General features: G+C 36.4%; 1 protein-coding gene across 1 annotated transcript in view; it reads left to right on the forward strand.

The window, feature by feature from the left end:
- LIN7A (lin-7 homolog A, crumbs cell polarity complex component) overlaps positions 1-19,376 on the forward strand; it is a 123,662-nt gene that overhangs the window by 68,238 nt on the left and 36,048 nt on the right. The window contains exons 3-4 of the mRNA XM_044227630.1: positions 14,180-14,251; positions 16,605-16,814. Coding sequence (XP_044083565.1) covers positions 14,180-14,251; positions 16,605-16,814 — 282 coding nt within the window. The remainder of the gene's footprint in view (positions 1-14,179; positions 14,252-16,604; positions 16,815-19,376) is intronic.

A 19,376-nucleotide genomic window follows, 5' to 3' on the forward strand; every position in this document is an offset into this window, starting at 1 on the left:
TTCATAAACAAAGTATGTTTAATTATGTTTGCTTACTTGCTCTGCTTCAGTTACCTTTTTAATCTAACAAGAAAATGGAGAACTTCTGTGTGTCTGTTTAGCCCTTGAATGAATGAACTTGAAATAGAACTCTAACTCAGAGTTCTTAAGCCAGTAGTTTTAAAAAAAACAAAAACAAAAACAAAAAACCTTCATTTCCTCCCTCCCTCCTTTTTATCAGACCTGCACATGTTTAAGAGCTTGGGGTCATCTTTGATGACAAATTAGAACTTAGTGATCATTTTATGCGCTTTATGAGATTAATTGAACAGAGCCAAGCCTGGTGCCTTGAACAGAAGTTGAATTTAATAGAGCGCATCAGAGAAGAGGAAATGGAAAACTCCTGCCCTTGCAGAGGGTAGTCTGGTGTTTTGGTAATGGCGAGCCGGGACAGTGTCAAGAAAGGCAAGCCTGTTCTGATACTCTTCATTTTGTAGCTTCTTAAATGAATTATCCTTATACAATCAGTCTTCATTATTCAGGGATGCTGTATTTATGAATTCACTTACTTGCTAAAATTTATTTTGCAGTCATTCTTGAACATGTGCACAGTTGTGAAAAACGTGAGTCACCCCGTGAGCACCCTCATGTTCCTGGCTGAAAATAAGCAAGGCAGTGCTCCGCCGTAAACAAGTGTTCTTTTCATGGTCTGTTTAGTGTCAAGTCTCTCTCATTTTTGTATTTTTGTTGGTGATGCCGCTGTTGGGATTGGCCCCCAAGCATAGCACTGAAGTTCTGGCCAGTGTTCCTCCTTGCAAGAAGGCTGGGATATGCCTTACAGGAGAAAGCTCTTTCTAGATTAACTTCATTCTGGTGTAAGTGGTAGTGCTGTTGGCCTTGAGTTCAATGTTAAAGATCAAAAACGTTTATTGAATTAAGTGTCTTTAAACAAAAACACACATAAAACTAGTTAATAAGCTGGTTGGTTGATGAGGATGTTGTGACCAGAGGCTCGCAGGAACCTAGGCCCATGTTTCCCTGGGAACAATGGCTCAGTATTGGCTAATTCAGCATTTGCAGGCACTTAATAGACCTTAACTACTGCAAGTCACAGGAATCAGTTGTAGTGCTCATTTTCAATATAATCATTCAAGAGGAGAGATCAGGCCTAGAAATGCAATTAATATGTATAAATATATAATTATAAAGATTCATGATTTGCTTTTTTCCAAAAGACTCAGAAATTATGATAAAACTATTTTTATAAGTTTCCCAGAAATCACCAAAATGTGCCTCATAGTAAAGGTAGTGCGAGCTGGAAGACTCGGTCAGAGCTTTGACAGTTATGACATCTGCCATCTGATAACTTCTTTGGAAAAGAACCAAATCTTCTACTTCTCCATTTTGAAGATTTATTTCAAGGACTGCATAACTCCTATCTCAAAATCTTTAAATGGGGAATTAGCACTCTCTTTAAAACTATTTTTTTTTAAATAGTAGAAGGAGCCATGGAACATTTGGAAAATTTGGTGATTATGTAATAATTTCGTATTAAAACTCAGACCAAAACTTGGGATTCTTTCTGTTCATTTTTCAACATGTGTCTGTAGCCTCTCCTGTTCTGAAACTTCATTTATCAAGCAATCTTTTTTGGTAATAACTTAACTTCAGAAATATCTGTTTTAGTAATTTTCTTGCTTGTTAGGGTAAATTTTATCTATAGCAAGAATTGCTTCCTGTAGTGAGTGTAAGAAAATTTTGTTTCTGTGTATCACTTAAATTGGCAGGAGGTACAGATGGGGAGTTACTGAAAATACTTTGTTAATATCTTCTCTTTTTACTCAACTGTCTATAACTCAGTTTTAACATCAGTAAATTTTCAAGTAATCAAATAGAAAGAAAAAAGAAAAACAAAACAAAAGTAATTAGTAAATTATAAAATAAGTCACATGATCTGATCCCAATCCTTTTTTGCATTAGCAACAAACTTTTATGGTTGAAAAATCATGTCTGTCACCAATAGGATTTTTTCTAATGCACACTTTTTTACAACAATCAGTACCCACTCACCACCTAGCGTGGTTTTGCCATGTGCAGTGATAATGTATACAATCTGCTTTTGTGTTTTAATGAGCTGGTTATGATCTAATCGGTAAAATGCAGAGTTTAATTTTATGTGTTATATTTATATGCTTAAGATTTAAAGAAAATCAAGACAAGTCTAATGTATATTTAGCAGTGAACATACTGTATTTGATCAGGAAGTAATTACAGTCCACTTCTCTTTTCTGTTGACCCTATCACATTTATTCTGTTTTTTAACAGACTTCTAGTTACAACTAAATGGGTCTGTATTTTCTTGAGTCTATCTGAACATGAGAAAGAAGAGGTAGGAATGAATAAATATCAAGTGTATAAACTACAGCAAAAATGGTAATTGATAAACTCTTTCACATGGACAGATGATAAGATCTGTACATAAGGTATAGAGTGCCTTTTATTTTTCTCTCATCTTTTCATAAATACATATGGCACAGTATAAGATTAAATACAATGAAACCATTAAAAAATATGAGAGTATTTAATACATGAGGAAAACATTCCCAATATTTTAAGTAAAACACCAGATTACAAAAAGTATATAGTGACTGAATTGATGTTGATTTTTAAAATTGAACAAATAAAACAGACTAGAAATAAATCTCCTAAAATGTTAACAGTGGTTGTATCCTAATACGGAATTACAAATTATTTTAACTTTTTGCTTGTACAGTTCTATATTGTACAAATTTTCTATAATGTATGTAAATTATATTTGCTGGTAACTCACTTTTTAAAGATGTATCTATTTGTATTCTTTTTCTTTTTCTTTTCCTTTTTTTTTTTTTGTTAAATTTAATTTTATTTTTTCGGTGTTCCAAGATTCATTGTTTATGCACCATACCCAGTGCTCCATGCAGTATGTGCCCACCTTAATACCCACTAACTATAGAAATATTTCACTGGAATAGGCATATTTGTGAATTATTTAAGTTCAAAAAAGATGACTTGGCTCCATTGGTTCAATATAAGACTAAGGCTCAGTTTATAAACTACATAGGTGGATGTTAGAGCCAGCCCCTCAAGACCCCATTTTCTCACTCTAAATTTCTCCTAGAAGATAACATACACACAAAGGGCTTCATTTGCCAACTAAGTAGATAACTCACAAATTGTATCTTACAGTTTATATTCTTCCTCTGGCCTTCAGATCTACATATCTAGCTATCTACTGAACATTTCTTGGAGATCACAAGACCAATCAAACAATATCATCCAAAATCAAACCCATTATCCAGCATCCCTGCCCACACCTCCACACTGGACCTCTTTCCATCTTTCCTCACCCAGAGCCTACTAACACCAAGTTCTGTTCAGTCTACACCTTAGTTGTATTGACTATTTTGCTCTGAATTTTATCCAACATTTCTGGTCTCCCAAACTATAATAGTCTCTTTTTCAACCACAATCCATTTATGATGTCCCAAATATTATATGGGACATATTTAAACTAAAAATCTAACCATTGTCTGAAATTCCAGTTTAATTCGGCATCCTGTATTTTTACTGCTATCTCTGGAAACCCATTATTAGTCATAATAATTTCAGTTCAGTCAACTGAATAATCGGGTTGGTTTTTAATAACTGAGTTGAGTTTTTCTTTAGTGTTTACTTATTAGTTCATATGACTCCTGTGACAATGACTGTATACACCAAAATGACCCAAATGATTAGTTCACTTACCACATAAAGACCTGTTTGAAGAAGTAGAATTTTACAACACTTGCAAAATTTTAAGTGCATTGGTGAATTTTAAATTTTAAAATTGCTCCCAGTGAGCAATATTCTCGTGTTTTGGGACCCTTCATGAAATTTCACATCATCTTAGACCAATCACTAAAATGAGACAAATTTTTAGGCCCCAAACCTCATTTGAATTTTACCCCAAATAAACAAATAGAGATAATCCAGTCCCTTTGAATGGTGTTAGACTAATTGGATATGACATCTTCCCAACGTTTTGTTCAGGCATTTCCTGTCACAGAGGACTCTGGCTGTGTAACAAGGACAGGATGGGAACAGCTGCCTTAAGGGAATTCTTTTTTAGACAACCATAAGGAAAGAGATTTCTCCCTGGTGGCTTGGCCACCTGCCATGTGGACCCTGTGAAAATGCTGTTATTTATGATCTCCCTTTTTTCCTTCAGTTATTAAATGATTTGTACAAAGCATTTAATTTGCCTTACCTTATGAAAGTTATATGTGTAAAGAACCCGCTAGGAAATATAAACCCATCATAAAAATAAGTAGAGAAATTAATAGTTAATGACACAGTTTTCTTTTAAATTATAGCCATTCCTCAGTTTTATAGCCTAACAACTAATTATTGTACTTTTATATAACAGAATAATTAGTTGCAAAACTATAAAACTGAACAAAGTATTTTCTCTTCCCTTTGGAAAAATAAGTATAAGTACTGTCATTTTAATTCATTTAAAACAAGCGATATAAATAACCTCTGGAAATTTCACAATTGGTAGAGATCTGAGGACTGTGTTATGTAACACACCAATAGTTTTGAGGTTTTCCTACTGAGTCCCTACAAAACCAAAAATAAATGAAAAGATGTGCCATTAACTGTCAAGTGCGAGGGGGGCATTTAATCCTCATTGTTAAGTGACCCCAGAATACCCTCCTTAAGGGTCCCCTCATCCCTCCCACATCAGTTAGGCAGTAGACTGCTGGAGAACTTTCTTAATGGTTCTTCTTATTAGCATTAACCTATAAACAACATTTTAAAAAAACTCGTAGTTCCATTGTAACTTAGCGAGGCAGATGGGTAGATATTTAAAGGCATCATTCTGTCCAAAATATTCTTCATCTTTATCTAACTCCAAGCATTAGAGATCACTTGCAACTTGAGGCGGTTTTCCTTCAGCAGAATAATACTATGTTCACATAAATCCTCTAAGACATGGGATTGGTCCCAAATTATGAACCCTTTCAATTCAGCTCTTCTACTGCTGTGGTCTACTCAGTGTCCTTTGAAGAAAGTCATAGATGGTACGTGTCACAGGGCAGCAGAAAGTCTGAGTCAGGTAGTTGAGCTTGGACTTACACAAGTGGATTGTGAGAGACAGACCTGAAGTGTCTACACTGTTAAGGTGTTTTATAGCCAGTGGGTCCGGGAATGCTCAAATCCTCTTCTGCATTTCACCCTTCCTTCTCAGGGAGTTACCAACCAAGGATGCTAGATGAAAGGACCAAAACCAAATAAGAAACATATTACTGCTTTGTTAATGGCATGGAAAGTAACCAAGTCCTCTGTAGGGCAGCTCTGTCTGGTAAAACATAGATTAGATAATGAATTTTGGGCCCAGACACCTAAATGAACCTATCTTTCCTCCAGTCTGAATTTGTGGTGTCTGGGTAAGCCTGCGAAAGTAGACTTTGAAACAACACGGCCAGCTACGTCTGCCCCAGGTGGGCATCTCCTGCCTGATTTCTTGTGACATGGATACAGAAAGGGATGAAGGGGTGTCTCGTGATGTCTGAGTTTTTAGAAACATGATCAGTGTCACTAGTAAAACCGTGGCCTAACACAGCTCCTGGTTGCTGACCAATCACAGGAGCAACAGGTCTTCCTTCCCTGTGGCTACTGGGACAAAAAGTAAGCAGGTATGCAGAGGCTAACATGGGGGAGGGAGGGCCAGGAGTTTTTAGTCTCAAAATGTCATATTTGTTTAAGATCTTCAAATTCAGTGTTTATTGTTATTTATTTATTTATTTTTATTTTTTTTTTCAATTTATTTATTTTCAGAAAAACAGTATTCATTATTTTTTCACCACACCCAGTGCCTCCATGCAAGCCGTGCCCTCTATAATACCCACCACCTGGTACCCCAACCTCCCACCCCCCCGCCACTTCAAACCCCTCAGATGTTTGTTTATTTTTGCTTTTAATTATAGGTAATGCCATCTTGTTGATGACTTAGTTGTCAGCTGTATCTTGGCAGGAGACTGGTGAAGTAGGAGGCTCTGTAGGAAAGCTGATTTGCTTCTGGAGAACAGTAGTTGTATTGACAATTTTTTTTTTAAGATTTTATTTATTTATTTGACAGAGATCACAAGCAGGCAGAGAGAAAGGAGGAAGCAGGCTCCTTGCTGAGCAGAGAGCCCGATGTGGGGCTCGATCCCAGGACCCTGAGATCATGACCTGAGCCAAAGGCAGAGGCCTTAACCCACTGAGCCACCCAGGCATCCCTACTGACAATTTTTAATTGAGGTTTTTTTCTTCAGTGCTGAAAGGAAGTGCTCTCTTTCAAAAAGCATTTACTATATACCATACCAGCACTGTTGAAAAAAAAAGAAGTTTTGAGGCATACTGCCTAAAAAAAGGTATTTTGTGTGTTTTGTGGCTAAAAACTGCAGAGTCCATTTATCTTCCCCTTCCTGGTTTGAGGACATAAAGAGTATTTTACATGGCACAGTTGTCACTGAACCAAGGAGGAAGGCTTCTACTTCAAGGTCCATTTCTGGAAGCAATGTCATTCGCCATTTTGATTAGTCCAACAATACCATCAATTGTCTGCCTTACTGACTGAACCCTCTTCTGCAAATCATTTCAGCCTAATAGACATGTATTGTCCTTTGCTTCTTTATACCTGTCAGTATTTTTCTTGTCCAGCGGGTGGCATATTTTCATCAAAGTTGATGGCTATTAGAAAGCTGTAGAAAAAGACATTACTCTGGAAATTTTATCCTTCTTGGACTTTCACAGGATTAATTTGACCTTTGATGGTCTAATTGTAGCAGACATGACTGGTAACCAGTATGTGTCATTTTCGTTCCTTTTTGCAAACAATGGTTGGTTCGTTCTAGACATGAAGTTTTATACCTTAAATTCCTTAGTTTATAGGAATTCTAACACTGCAATTTTAAACAAAATGTTTGGCTGCTACAAAAGCATATGGAACGCATATATGATAGATACATAGATAATTATAGTTTTAAATACATAACATTTATTTACGGTTGCCATTTTTCCAAAATGGAGGAAAAACTCAAGGCAAAAAAAACTCAAGGCTAACTCAAGGCAGAACTATCTCTTCATTAATAGATGAACCAATTTTCGGTTGATCTGGGATTATTTCTACAAAACCTCTTAAAATAAGCAGATCATATTTTCAGTAACTTAAGCTCTATCTCTATTTTATTTTAGCCATACGAAGTATATAGTATGCACATCCACATCAAGGCACTTGATTTTTTGCATGCATGGACTCCACTCCACTAAATGCATTTAAATTCAGAGCCACAAATTCATTTTAATACCTTCCCTGCCTAAAATCTGCTTTCAGAAAACCTTTCATATTTTTAGTATATTATGATAGGTATATTGTGACTTAATATTGTAGATGTTGTCCAACTACCCAGGTAGCTGTAATTATAAAAGGATATGAAAAAGGCTCAATCTTTGCTTTTAATATCATTAGAATATTTGAATACTTTGCAATCAAGATACCATATCAAATAACTTTCTTTATTCAACTCTTATCTGAGTTTCCAAATCTGAAAAATCAAGAAAACTACTAAAAATTATAAATATAGATACAAGTATCAGTCTTAATATTTTTACTGGCTTTTTCTTATCTTTAAAATGTGCATTCTTACTTGCTTTTTAAATAAAAACTATAGATTTCATAAGTCTTAACAAACACTGTAATGTAGTAGGATTTGGACCATATCGTTTTCCCATTTGGACTTTGTTTCTCATTAATTTGCTCTAATAATTCTGATCGTTTGTCTTTCCACTTTTTTTTTCCTTATCGAGTTACCTAATGTAATTTTCATTATTCACAATGTTACTGAAAGGTTTATTTCTTTTTTCTAGTCACTGATATAGAGGAGTGTATTTAATCCTAATTGTAATTCTATTGACATTTTAGGAGCCAGCCTCTTCGTAATGAGGTACTACAAAATCTCTGGAGCATCCTGTACTTGAAAGAAATGTTACCATGCTTTAAAGTATATGTTGCTTTCCACATTTATAAACTTTAAGGCATGGGAACTGATGTCATCTTTTCATTCTACCAAGCACTTTAAATATGTGTTGTTCTTTGTATATCAAAGCCCTTGTGTTTCATTTCCAAAATCATGATGAAGTTTCAGAATATTTTCATCTCAAAATATTTTCTGCTTTTTTTAAAATTTGGGTCATGGAAGTATAATTTACATAAAGTAATAATATTTCCTCTTTTCAGTGTACAATTCTAAGAGTTTTAATTGTCACACGCAATCACATGATCATCACCATTGTCAGGATTAGGAGTTCCAAGAACCCCAAATTTCTTCATGTCTGGTCGTCAACTCTTCCCCATCCCCAACTTCTATATTCTGTTCCTATTATTTTCCCAGAGTGTCACAGATATGAAATAGTTTTGGATTCTGGCTTCTTTGATTTAAGCAACATCCATCTGGGATTTATCTACATCGTCACATGTATGAGTAGTTTCTTCCTTTTTACTGCCAAGCAATATTCCTTTGTACAGATGTGCTTCCATTTAATTATTCATTTGGCATCGGAGGCTATTTGAATTGTTTCCAGTTTGTGGTGTGTATGAAGAGGGCTGTTATAAATATTTGAACACCATTTTTTATGAATATATGTTTTTATTTATCTTGGACAAATAGCTGGAAGTAGATAAGGGAATCTTAAGATAAGTGTAGGTTTAACTTTATAGCAAAATGTTACCCTGTTTTTGCAAGTGGTTGTGCCATTTAGTGTTCCTATCAGCAAGGTACAAGAGTTCCGGTTGTTCAACATTCTTGCCCATAGTAGGTGTTGTCAATGTTTTTAAAAAGTCTAGACATAGTAAAAGAGTATAGATGTATCTAATTATGTTTTTAATTTGAATCTTCCTAGTGACTAATGATATTGAGTATCTGTGGTGATGAGGATCTTCATATTTGTCACCCATAGATCTTCCTTGATGACATGTCTATTCAAAGAGTTTATCCAGCTTTTAATTGGATTGTTTTCTTACTCTTGACTTTTTGGCAATTCTTTATTTTTTGTTTAAGCCACTGAAGTTGGATTTTCTGCTACGTTCAGCCAAGAGAATTCCTGATTGCTATATTATTTGAGTAAATATTAAATGGAACTCTGTTATCTTTAGCGTCTGGTTTTTTTTTTTTTTTTTCTTTTAAACTACATTTTAGTCTCTCCTTTCTCAGTGTCTAAACCCTGATATTAACAAATTTTTCACTGGACTGTCGGTAGGAAAATTAAACCCATCTTACCCAAGTGGAAAGTACTTAGAAATGCTGTAGCTGAAATTGTCCAGACATTTGGAGACCCAACTGATTCTGGAAACTGTAAGCCCCACTGTCCCTGATTGAAGCTCATGCAACCATTTTCTGTTTTCCCTTTAAGAATTCTCTTCAGGGCATCTGGTAAAATATTTTAGCTTCCTATAACAACTTCCTTCAAAGTTTTACAAATGTTTGCACAATGGTCTTTGAAAAGTAAGATAGGTAGGGATACATTTTGTCTCCAGAAATTGATGAGCTCAGTAACTTTCATAAGGCAACATAGCTAATGGAAATAGAACTAATATCTCCCAGTTTTGACTTGATTCTAACTCGACCATGTCAGCCAGTGTTTAAAAACCAACGGATCAGAATCTGCGGTGCCTTACAGAAGAAAAGACTAACAATAATATTTGGCTTCTTTTCCTTGACTCTTGGTACATTATAATCATAAAAGAATTAAAAATGCTATTTCACTTTCATTTGGATTGATGAATTTGTTAGTTTCCAAATCGTATGATACATTTGCAGCCACCACTTGTATAATGGTAGGGATCATATTCAACCTAGATGGATTTATTCCAAATATAAACAAAAATTGGTGACATCTTCCAAGTTTTTGTTTCCCCAGTGCTGCCAAAATAATAGTAGTCTGATGCTGTCTCAATAAGAAAGCCTCGTGTGGTTGAAAGAGGGAAGATTTGGGAGACAATTACATCTGAATCTCTACATCAAATCTGCCATTACCTGTGTGGTCACAGGCATGCTACTACCGTCTCTGTGGCCGGTTCCTTGTGTGTAGAGTGCCTGAGCCCTAAGTTGTGAGCATCGAATGAACTTACAGATATAAAACGCTTAGCATTACCTTGGCCTTGAACAAGTCTTCATCAGATGCTCACCAGAATCATGACTATTTACTCCAAAAGATATTTGTTGAACAAGACCCCCCTCTTTTTTTTTTTTTTTAACGTTTACAAGATCCTTTACCTAGTGCTACATAAGTCTCTTTTTATGGCTGACTATTGATTATGTATAAGAAGAAATGATAGAGCATGATTTCTTAGTTCCGGCTTTTTCTATCTCAAGACTATTGACATTTTGGCAGATGGTTCTTTGTTCTAGAGAGCTAGTCTGAGCCTGGTAGGCTATTTAGCAGCAACTCGGTCTTCTAATAATAGATGCCAATAACGCCATCCCCCTCTGCATTGGTGACAACCCAAAATGTCTCCAGACATTGCCAAATAATGTCTCCTACTATGCAAAAACAACCCCATCTGAGAACTACAGTCTCCCATCAATTCTCTGTAAAATGTGTTCATGGTCTACCAATCCCAGGAGATGCTTCCCAAAAGATCCCAGTGTCAAACAAGTTGGGAAACATTGAATATTAATCATCATCATCATCATAGCTCATTTTTTTATAAACTTATTACATGCTGCAAACTGCTCTGACCTCATTTAATCCTCTTAACAGACCTAGAAGTTAGTTACAACTCTAAGGTTTATGTTGCAAATGAGAAAATTGAACCCTAGTGTAATCAAGTAGCTGACCAGAACGTACAATGAATACATGGCATCTGCAGGACCTGTGGATTATCTGTCCATAAAGCTGCCTGTTTCATACTCCACTTTTTAATTCACAATTCAAATTGGAATATTAAAGATAATTATTCTTAAATTTTTATTGACTTCATTTTAGAAACTCACAAAATTGCTTTCTGCTTTCATCCATTGATGACAACCTCCTCATTATTTGCTAATGATTGTCCTCATAAACATTCTTGGTTGCAAGCAAAGATAGAACTTTCCCTGGAAAAGATCACAAAAATTACTCCAGACAAATTCAAATGGTTTAAAACTAAGGAGGGAGAGATTTCTCTGCTTGGATGAAGCCAGGAACAAGAAATGGAGAAAATGATAATTGGGTCTTTTAGCATCGCGTTAAACAGGTATAAACAAGGGGCTGCCAGGTGAAAGGGCATTCCAAACAGAGCAAACTGTATATGCAAAGATGTAGGCAGCTGGAAAGGTGTGATATGTTTGGGGAACAGTGAGGGTGGAGGAGAACAAGTAGGGAAATGAAGTTATGAGAAAAGGGTGGGTTCTGCATTATTGTCATTGGTTTAACTCCTGGAGGCATCTGTCTTTGCAACTTTTAAGAGTTGAAGACAGCTTAAAGCACAATAGTGACATGGTCAGGTAGGTCCTTGACAATGGTAACCAAAGTTAATAGTGTTTGGTGGTGGGAGACCCAATGAAGACACTAATTAGAGCTTTGAGCAAGAGATAATGAGTTACGATAGAATGAAAGAGGGGCACCTGGGTGGCTCAGTTGGTTAAGCATCTGCCTTTGGCTCAGGTCTTGATCCTGGAGTTTCAAGATTAAGCCCCACATAGGGCTCTCTGCTCAGTGGGGAGACTGCTTCTCGCTCTGCCTCTCACCCCACTTGTGTTCGCTCTCTTTCGTGCGCTCTCTCTCTTTCAAATAAATAAAAATCTTCTAGAAAAGAGATAGAATGAAGGGATTAGATTTAAGAGAGATTATTAACAAGAAAAGCAGAGTAAGGAGAATCTTGCTCTTAAATTGTCTGTAAGATCAAATAAGTAGAACTAATTTGTGGAAGAGAGATCTCTCCAAAACAAAGCGATGCACTTTCAAGGAAATAACATGGAAACATGTTAAGCAGCTGGTAACCCGGAGAATTTGCATTAACAAGTCTCAGGCTGCACAAATGCTTTCCTGGAAAACTATTCCCTTCCCATTCAGACTTCTCACTACTTCTTAGTGAAGTATAGGGCCAAGTGGTAGATTCTGAATGGTGCCCCTACCTTTCTAGTCCAGGCCACCTTGTCTTTTTCCTTCTAAACATGCCCCTTGGGAAAGATGCATCAGCTTTAATGCAGACTCAACCAAATGTATTTTGAGAAATGACGAGCCAGCTAAGAAATGTTGGGAAGAGATCCATCTGAGACAGTCAAAGAACAATTGTTGAATGGATGCATGAATCACATTCTGAATTCACTTTAATAACTTTTTACTTAAGTGTGGAAAATAATTTTCTACTTCATCTTTTACTGAAGTAGCTAATTGATCACTCTCAAAAAAATACCCCAGCAAAATTCCAAATGGACTTTTACCTCTACACATCATATAATTGATTTTTACAACTTTATTATTTAAATCTTTAAAATGGGCAGAGAGTCTAACATATTTTAACCTTACTGGTTTCTTTTCCTAAATGTCATCTTCAAACTATGTTTTAAGGGTCCTTCTCTATAATTAAGCTTATTTATGATGAAGCAATGTATTTTAGCACTGATATACAGGTTTTATAACCCTATCCCTGACAATTTAGAAGGAAAACATTTTTTTTCTACTACATTCTAACAATTTTCATAGTTGTGCCTAAAAGTTGTGCCTTCTATTTAAGGAGTGGTCTTTAAGTGCCAGAGTATTATTTCTTGAAAGTATTATTTCAAGAAAAAACTATACTAAATAAATATTCTTTACCCATTTCTCAGATGGGCAAAAAGAAGGTCAAACTGGTGAAGTGGTTCAACCAGGACCTCGTAGTTCCCCAGTTAGACTGCGAGGCTTAAACTTTGGTCCTTAGTCAGCAAAAACTATGTGTTTAGTACAATATCATTCTGAGTCCAGATTTTACTTCTGTTATTTTTATTTCATTTAAATGTTAATATGAGCCCATAGCTGATATGTTCCTCTCTGCAACTAGTCCTAAGAATCTCTCTTTCCTTGTCCCTGTCCCCGAATATCATTTATCTTCTATATTTATGAGTTATGAATATGTGTCATGAATGGTGAGAGCGCCAAATCCTAACCACTAGACCACCAGGGAGTGTCTATGTGTCATGAATGGTAACATACCTTCCAACATGCAAGGAAAAGCTATTGTTAGCCCAGCTTTGTGGGATATTAATTTATGAAACTATTTAAGATTTAATCTATTTATTTTAGAGAGAGAGTGTGTGAGAGAAGGAGCGGAGGTTGGGGGAAGAGCAAAGGGAGAGGGACAAGCAGACTCTGTGCTGAGCTCTATTTCTGTCCCACTACCCTGAGATCATGACCTGAGCAGAAAACAAGAGCCCCACGCTCAACTGACTGAGCCACCACAGCGCCCTGAAAATTATTTTTAAAGTGTTACTTTAAAAATAAATTTTTAAAAAATTTAAAAAACATTTTAAATATTTTTAAAGTGTTACTTTACTAGGGGTGCCAGGGTGGGTCAGGCGTTAAGCATCTGCCTTTGGCTCAGGTCATGATCCAGGGTCATGGGATCGAGTCCCATGTCAGGCTCCCTGCTTAGGGGAAGGCTGCTTCTCCCTCTCCCATGCCCCCTGTTTGTGTTCCCTCTCTCACTGTCTCTCTCGCTCTCTGTCAAATAAATAAACAAAATCTTAAAAAAAAATTTAAAGTGTTCCTTAGATTCAGGAGATATAGATATAGATATAGATATAGATATATAAAATTTTATCACATATTTGAGAGACAGCACTTTATGAAATGGTAAAAATTCCTACTGACAAAGTAGTTTTTATAAAACTAAATATAAAAGTTTTTATGTTTGACGAACGCAGATAGCCAATAATAAAAGTGGTCGTCTTCTCTGTTGCAACCATACCCCACCAAAAAAAAAAAAAAAAAAAAAGGAAGGAAGGAAGGACTTTTGGTCCCAATCCACCAGGATAACTGACCCAGAGCTATTTCGCATTGTGCCATAGAACTTGTGTTTTACGATGAAAATTTGTCATCCTATCGCAATGAAAGAATTGATATTCGTAATGTTCTTACCCATTCTTTTTTTTTTTTTTTTTTTATGTGAACATTTTAGGTGTATCAATACATGCACGAAACGATCACTGTTAACGGCTGTCCTGAATTCCGTGCCAGGGCCACAGCAAAGGTAAGGCTTGAGTAACTTTGAAAGTATACTTGACCCCAGTGATCTAGTAATTGATTGTGCGCGTGTGTGTTTCAGGTATTCTCGTGTGTACACTGTAAGAGAATTTAGACATCAGTGGCAGCCCAGAGTCTAGAACCAGTACTACTTCCCAGGTAAAAATCCTAATGGACAATTGAACGTTTCTGCTGCTTCTGTAGCTTAAGAAAGGAGAATGATTTCATTAAACTCACTAAACGTCCATTTGGCACAAGCAAATCTACTGGTTCGTTGTATGAGATCATATGTGGTTTTCTGACACATGTCTCTGATCCAAAAGAATTTGTTCCCTATTCAGTGCATGAAGATTTATTTGCACAAGTAGAAAGATTTGACTTGAAGCAGACTTGAAGGGAACTCCCCTGAAACCCACTGACCTAGGATTCTTCCTTATCTTCAGCACGGTGGGTAGCTTGCTGAAAGAATGTGACCTTGACCTAAAGGGAAAGCCCGTCACCTTTTGTGGTACTGACCACATTTGTTCCTTGAAGACTCAAATCCAGAGACTGCAGAGAAACCTAATGGAACTCTTTCCCTAACAGAAATCTTATAGCAATGGGATCATGAAATTATCTGGAAAATAGACCATTAGGAAACAACAGTTTTAAACTAAGACCACTGATGTAGTTCCTATTTTACAAACACAGAGGTGTTACAATAGATGAACAACAACTTGCTTTTTAAAAGCTCTTCTCTTTCTAATAATGTATGAGAAACAAGAACTGGTGAAAATAATCAGCATTTTCCATTGAATTCTTTTGTGTTATATCACCTCGTTTGGTTTCTCTCCTGATTTTTTTAGTTGTCATTTTAACTGAACACTGTAGATTTGTAAGTTGTTTTGTTTTGTTTTGTTTTGAACCCAGACAAAAAGAAAGTGTTTTTATCATTATATCCTGCTTTGCTTGTACTGAAGTGGAACACACACAGAAAAATGATCCCTACATGGTTTAATTAAGGGGAAAGTGAATTATGTAGTGTTTTACCATTCTCATTTCTTATTCATGTAGAACAGCAGGATAGCAGCATACTGTTGCAATAGCACAATATTTTCTGGTTGTTTCTGGGCTGTCTGCATTGCATCCATGTCAGCCATTAAAATCTATGCATGACGATGAGGTTTGCATGAGCAAATGCATGTAGCTAAAAACAAGCCATTATTTCCATATCATTCACTAAATTTCACTAAATGCAGACAGTAGCATAATGCTCAATTGATGTGACAATGCTGTGTGTGGAAAAGAATGGACGGTAGTTGGCAATCAGTATTTTCAGTGTGGAGTAAATCACTTCATGGTAGGCCTCTAATCAACTGTCATGAAGGCAGGTCAATGCAAGTGGAAAATAGGAAGTAGGCAGAGAATCTTTTCTTGGTAGAAACTACTCCAGGGCTGTTCTTTTCTTTCTATGAGGGGTGGGAACTAATGGTAAGTTGTGCTTTTGACTTATTTTTTAAAAATTAATAGATGAGTCTTACAACTATGTCCATATTAAATGAAATTTTGGACGTGTTGATATAAAACCATAGGCTGCTCATTTTTGCCCACAACCCCACGGGAGGTGAAATATTAAATGTAAAATGTGGGGGAAAACATCCTTACCAGATAAGAAGACTTCTCATAATAATGCCCAACATTGATGTGAAATACTAATAATCTGTTTGAATCTATTGTTTTAGCTCTTATTTTCCTCTAAGTATCCTCAATCAAAAAAGAAAAAAAGAAAGTAACCCCAAAAACAAAAACAAAAAAAAACCCCAAAGCTCAATTTGCTAAGCCAGTGGTGAGGCCAGAGTGAGATTATATACGTATTCGCCAGAGTTTATATGTATAAGTGCTTGTAAGTACATTGAGTAAATATTCATGAGCATTTATGGGCAAGCACTGGGCAAGACTGTGTCACACAAAGAAGCAGATTACGTAATCTCTGCCCTTCTGGGGCTCACGGTCAACACGTACACGGAATCATTAGAGCACGCGCAGGGTGTGGAGGTAGTCCATGGACCCAACCTATTTTGGAGTGCAAGAAAAGGAGGAATTTCAGCTGCCTCAGGTACCTGGGAAAGAGTTTGGTGAAAAGGGGACATTTGTATCAGAATGGATGAACTCTAGAAAGCCAGAAATAGCCAGTTAGGGCTTTGCCAAAGAAAGGACTCATAGATGACATTTAAGTGAAGCAAGCTCCCTCCCCACCGTGTTCTTTTTTTCCACAGGAGAATGCTATAAAAATAAGAGGAAGTGCCCGACCCTACCCTGCAAAGCGTACGAAGAGCCTTATTTCCCTCGTTTTATTACCAAATGACCATCTTTTCTTTCAGGCAACAGTTGCAGCTTTTGCAGCTAGTGAAGGCCACTCCCACCCTCGGGTAGTCGAACTGCCAAAGACTGATGAAGGCCTTGGTTTTAACGTGATGGGAGGAAAGGAGCAAAATTCCCCCATTTATATCTCTCGCATCATTCCTGGAGGGGTGGCCGAAAGACACGGAGGCCTCAAAAGGGGAGACCAGCTGCTATCAGTGAACGGAGTGGTATGTTCCTAAAATAACCAGAGGTTTTCTCCCCTGAGCACATTTCTCCCCCCTGCTGTTACTGAAGTCAATGTTGAAAACCTAGAAGAAATCAGAATTTTGCGTCCAAACGGCTTCCTCAGCGTTGATGGACGGTAAACCCACAAAAGCAGTCATTTTGTATAGTTTTCAGGTTTCGTTTCGTTGGTTTGGGTATGATTAGTATGAACTAGTTAGAAAACCATCCCAAAGAGTCATCCCAAGTGGTAGAAATTTCCCTGATACGACACTCTAATGGATTTAATGTTTAGAAGAACATAATAATCCCAAGGCACTTTTTATTCAAATTACTATAGAAAAATATATTCATTTAAGAAATAAAGATAAAACTCCTCACCCTGTATTTTTTATTTTAATTAAAGAGGAAGGATAATTTTAATGGAAAAAGATAATGCACAGCTAATTCCTTAATGTACAGCTCTAATAAAAATATATTAGCCTCTTCCCCAAAAAAGCTTGATTATGTTATATATTCATCCTGTATATTTTCATTTTGGCATGAAGTTAAGGCAGATTAAAATATATAACATTTTAAAGTAGAAGTATGAACATATTTTTTTTTCATACCCTTGCATTCTTTGGATGCCATTACCTCCGCATGTAATAAGGACTTGCTTAAGAAATAGCTTTATCTGAATCATTTTCTCCTCCTAACTTCTACTTACATCAAAAATAATTGAAAAGCCTAAATTTCAGAAGTTTAAATAGGAACATATCAGTGTTCACCTGTGTATTATTCTCCTAACAGCTTTTCCTGAGAACTTAAGATTTTAATTAATCAACATGGTTATTTGTGGCCATGTTGATCTCTGCTTAGAACACAACATCTAAAATAAAACACATCTGGAATGTGATATTGGTAACGAGAGGGTAAATTCTTGTGTATTTATATCTTGTATTTTGTTTGTTTCTTTTTTTATTTTTTTGGCTTAACTAGTAGTTTTATAGAACCCCAGACTACTCATTCAACTCTGCTGACCATCGATGGCCATCAAAATCATCAATCCATGAAAATTCTATGTCCCTTCAGCATTCCAGTTCTAAAATTACCATTTCATTTACTTTTTTCTATGTAACACTGCTTTGCGATGAGCTTTCTTGTTGACCTTTAGGTAACTATGACTTTTTCCAAGCATCGTTCTACTGATCATTTCAGAGTCCAACTTTCTGGTAGACCTAGGTCATTCAAGTATGTCACAAAGTAAACTGTACCTCAGTGTATGAATTTACTATAGTTTATCCGAAAATATAGGGAAGATCAAAAGAAATTATAGATTTTTAAAAAAATGAAAAGTACAGGAAAGAACCAAAAATACATTAATAGAAATTGTGATTATATATAGCAACAATAAATGTCAATGAAATCGATTTAATGGGTGGTTGGTTGACATTGAACTATCTGTCAAGGGAGCTAAAGAGTCTTTGTTTAACCCATGTATTTGCAAGGAAACAGCTGTAGGCATTTCATAATCTCTCGTCTATTCCTTGCAGTGACCATGTGACTTTATCTGGGAGGCTGCAGGGGGTATTGGAGAGTGGAATCAGATGCATCAGTCTCTATCACTCAAAATTCATATGATTATAAGCTAACATCCCCCACACTTGAATTCCCTAGCCACCATAAGGGGAGTTGTAAGAAAGGGCCCTGATGAAGATTAAAATGAGGCAGACTGTCTTTTAAGAACTGTCCTGTCATAATTTGGTGAAACACCCTTTGATAAATAAGGGTGTTTACTGAAGAAGGTTGAAGAGGGTTAGCGGTAGCCCCATGATAGTTAATGCTAGCCTTGCTAAAAGTATGTCTTAAGGCAAGTTCTACTACACAGGCAGGTGTATTTTATTTTATTTTTTTGAAGATTTTATTTATTTATTTGAAAGAGAGAGAGATAACCAGCAGGAGGGAGGAACAGAGGGAGAGAGAGAACAGACTCCCTACTGAGCAGGGAGACTGACTCAGGACTGATCTCAGGACCCTGAGATCATGACCCGTGCGGAAGGCAGTCACTTAACCGACTGAGCTACCCAGGCACCCCTACATGTAGGCCTATTTCAGCAACCATGTTAGCAAAAAGGCACTCATTCATTCTCTTTCAGAAGTTGATCAAATTCAACTTCTCTGTCCATTCAGATGTTTCAGTCATTACCTGGGAAAAAAGGTTCACTTGAAGCAGATGAAACAACATTCCAGGGCCAGGATTTTGCTACCCTTACATTCAGTCTCAGACAATGAGAAATCCTATTAAACTGGCAGTTAGAAATCAGAAGCTTTAGTGATCAGACTTGGGCTGCTAATCCTATGGTATGGGCTATGAGCCTCCTCAAGATTTTTGCACCCTGTTCGTGCAAAGATGGTGAGTGTCTCCAAAAGTCTTTAATATTCCACGTATATTTAAAACTCTTCATCTTACCAGTGAAGTTCCATTTATCATGTACTTAATGAGTCACTAGTTTCACCAATTTTGAATCCATTTCTGATATACTTTTGCTAATAAGCAAAGCATCATTTTTTCAGTGAAATAGTAT

This window comes from Neovison vison, chromosome 12 (assembly GCF_020171115.1).
Source record: "Neovison vison isolate M4711 chromosome 12, ASM_NN_V1, whole genome shotgun sequence".
Lineage (NCBI taxonomy): Eukaryota > Metazoa > Chordata > Mammalia > Carnivora > Mustelidae > Neogale > Neogale vison.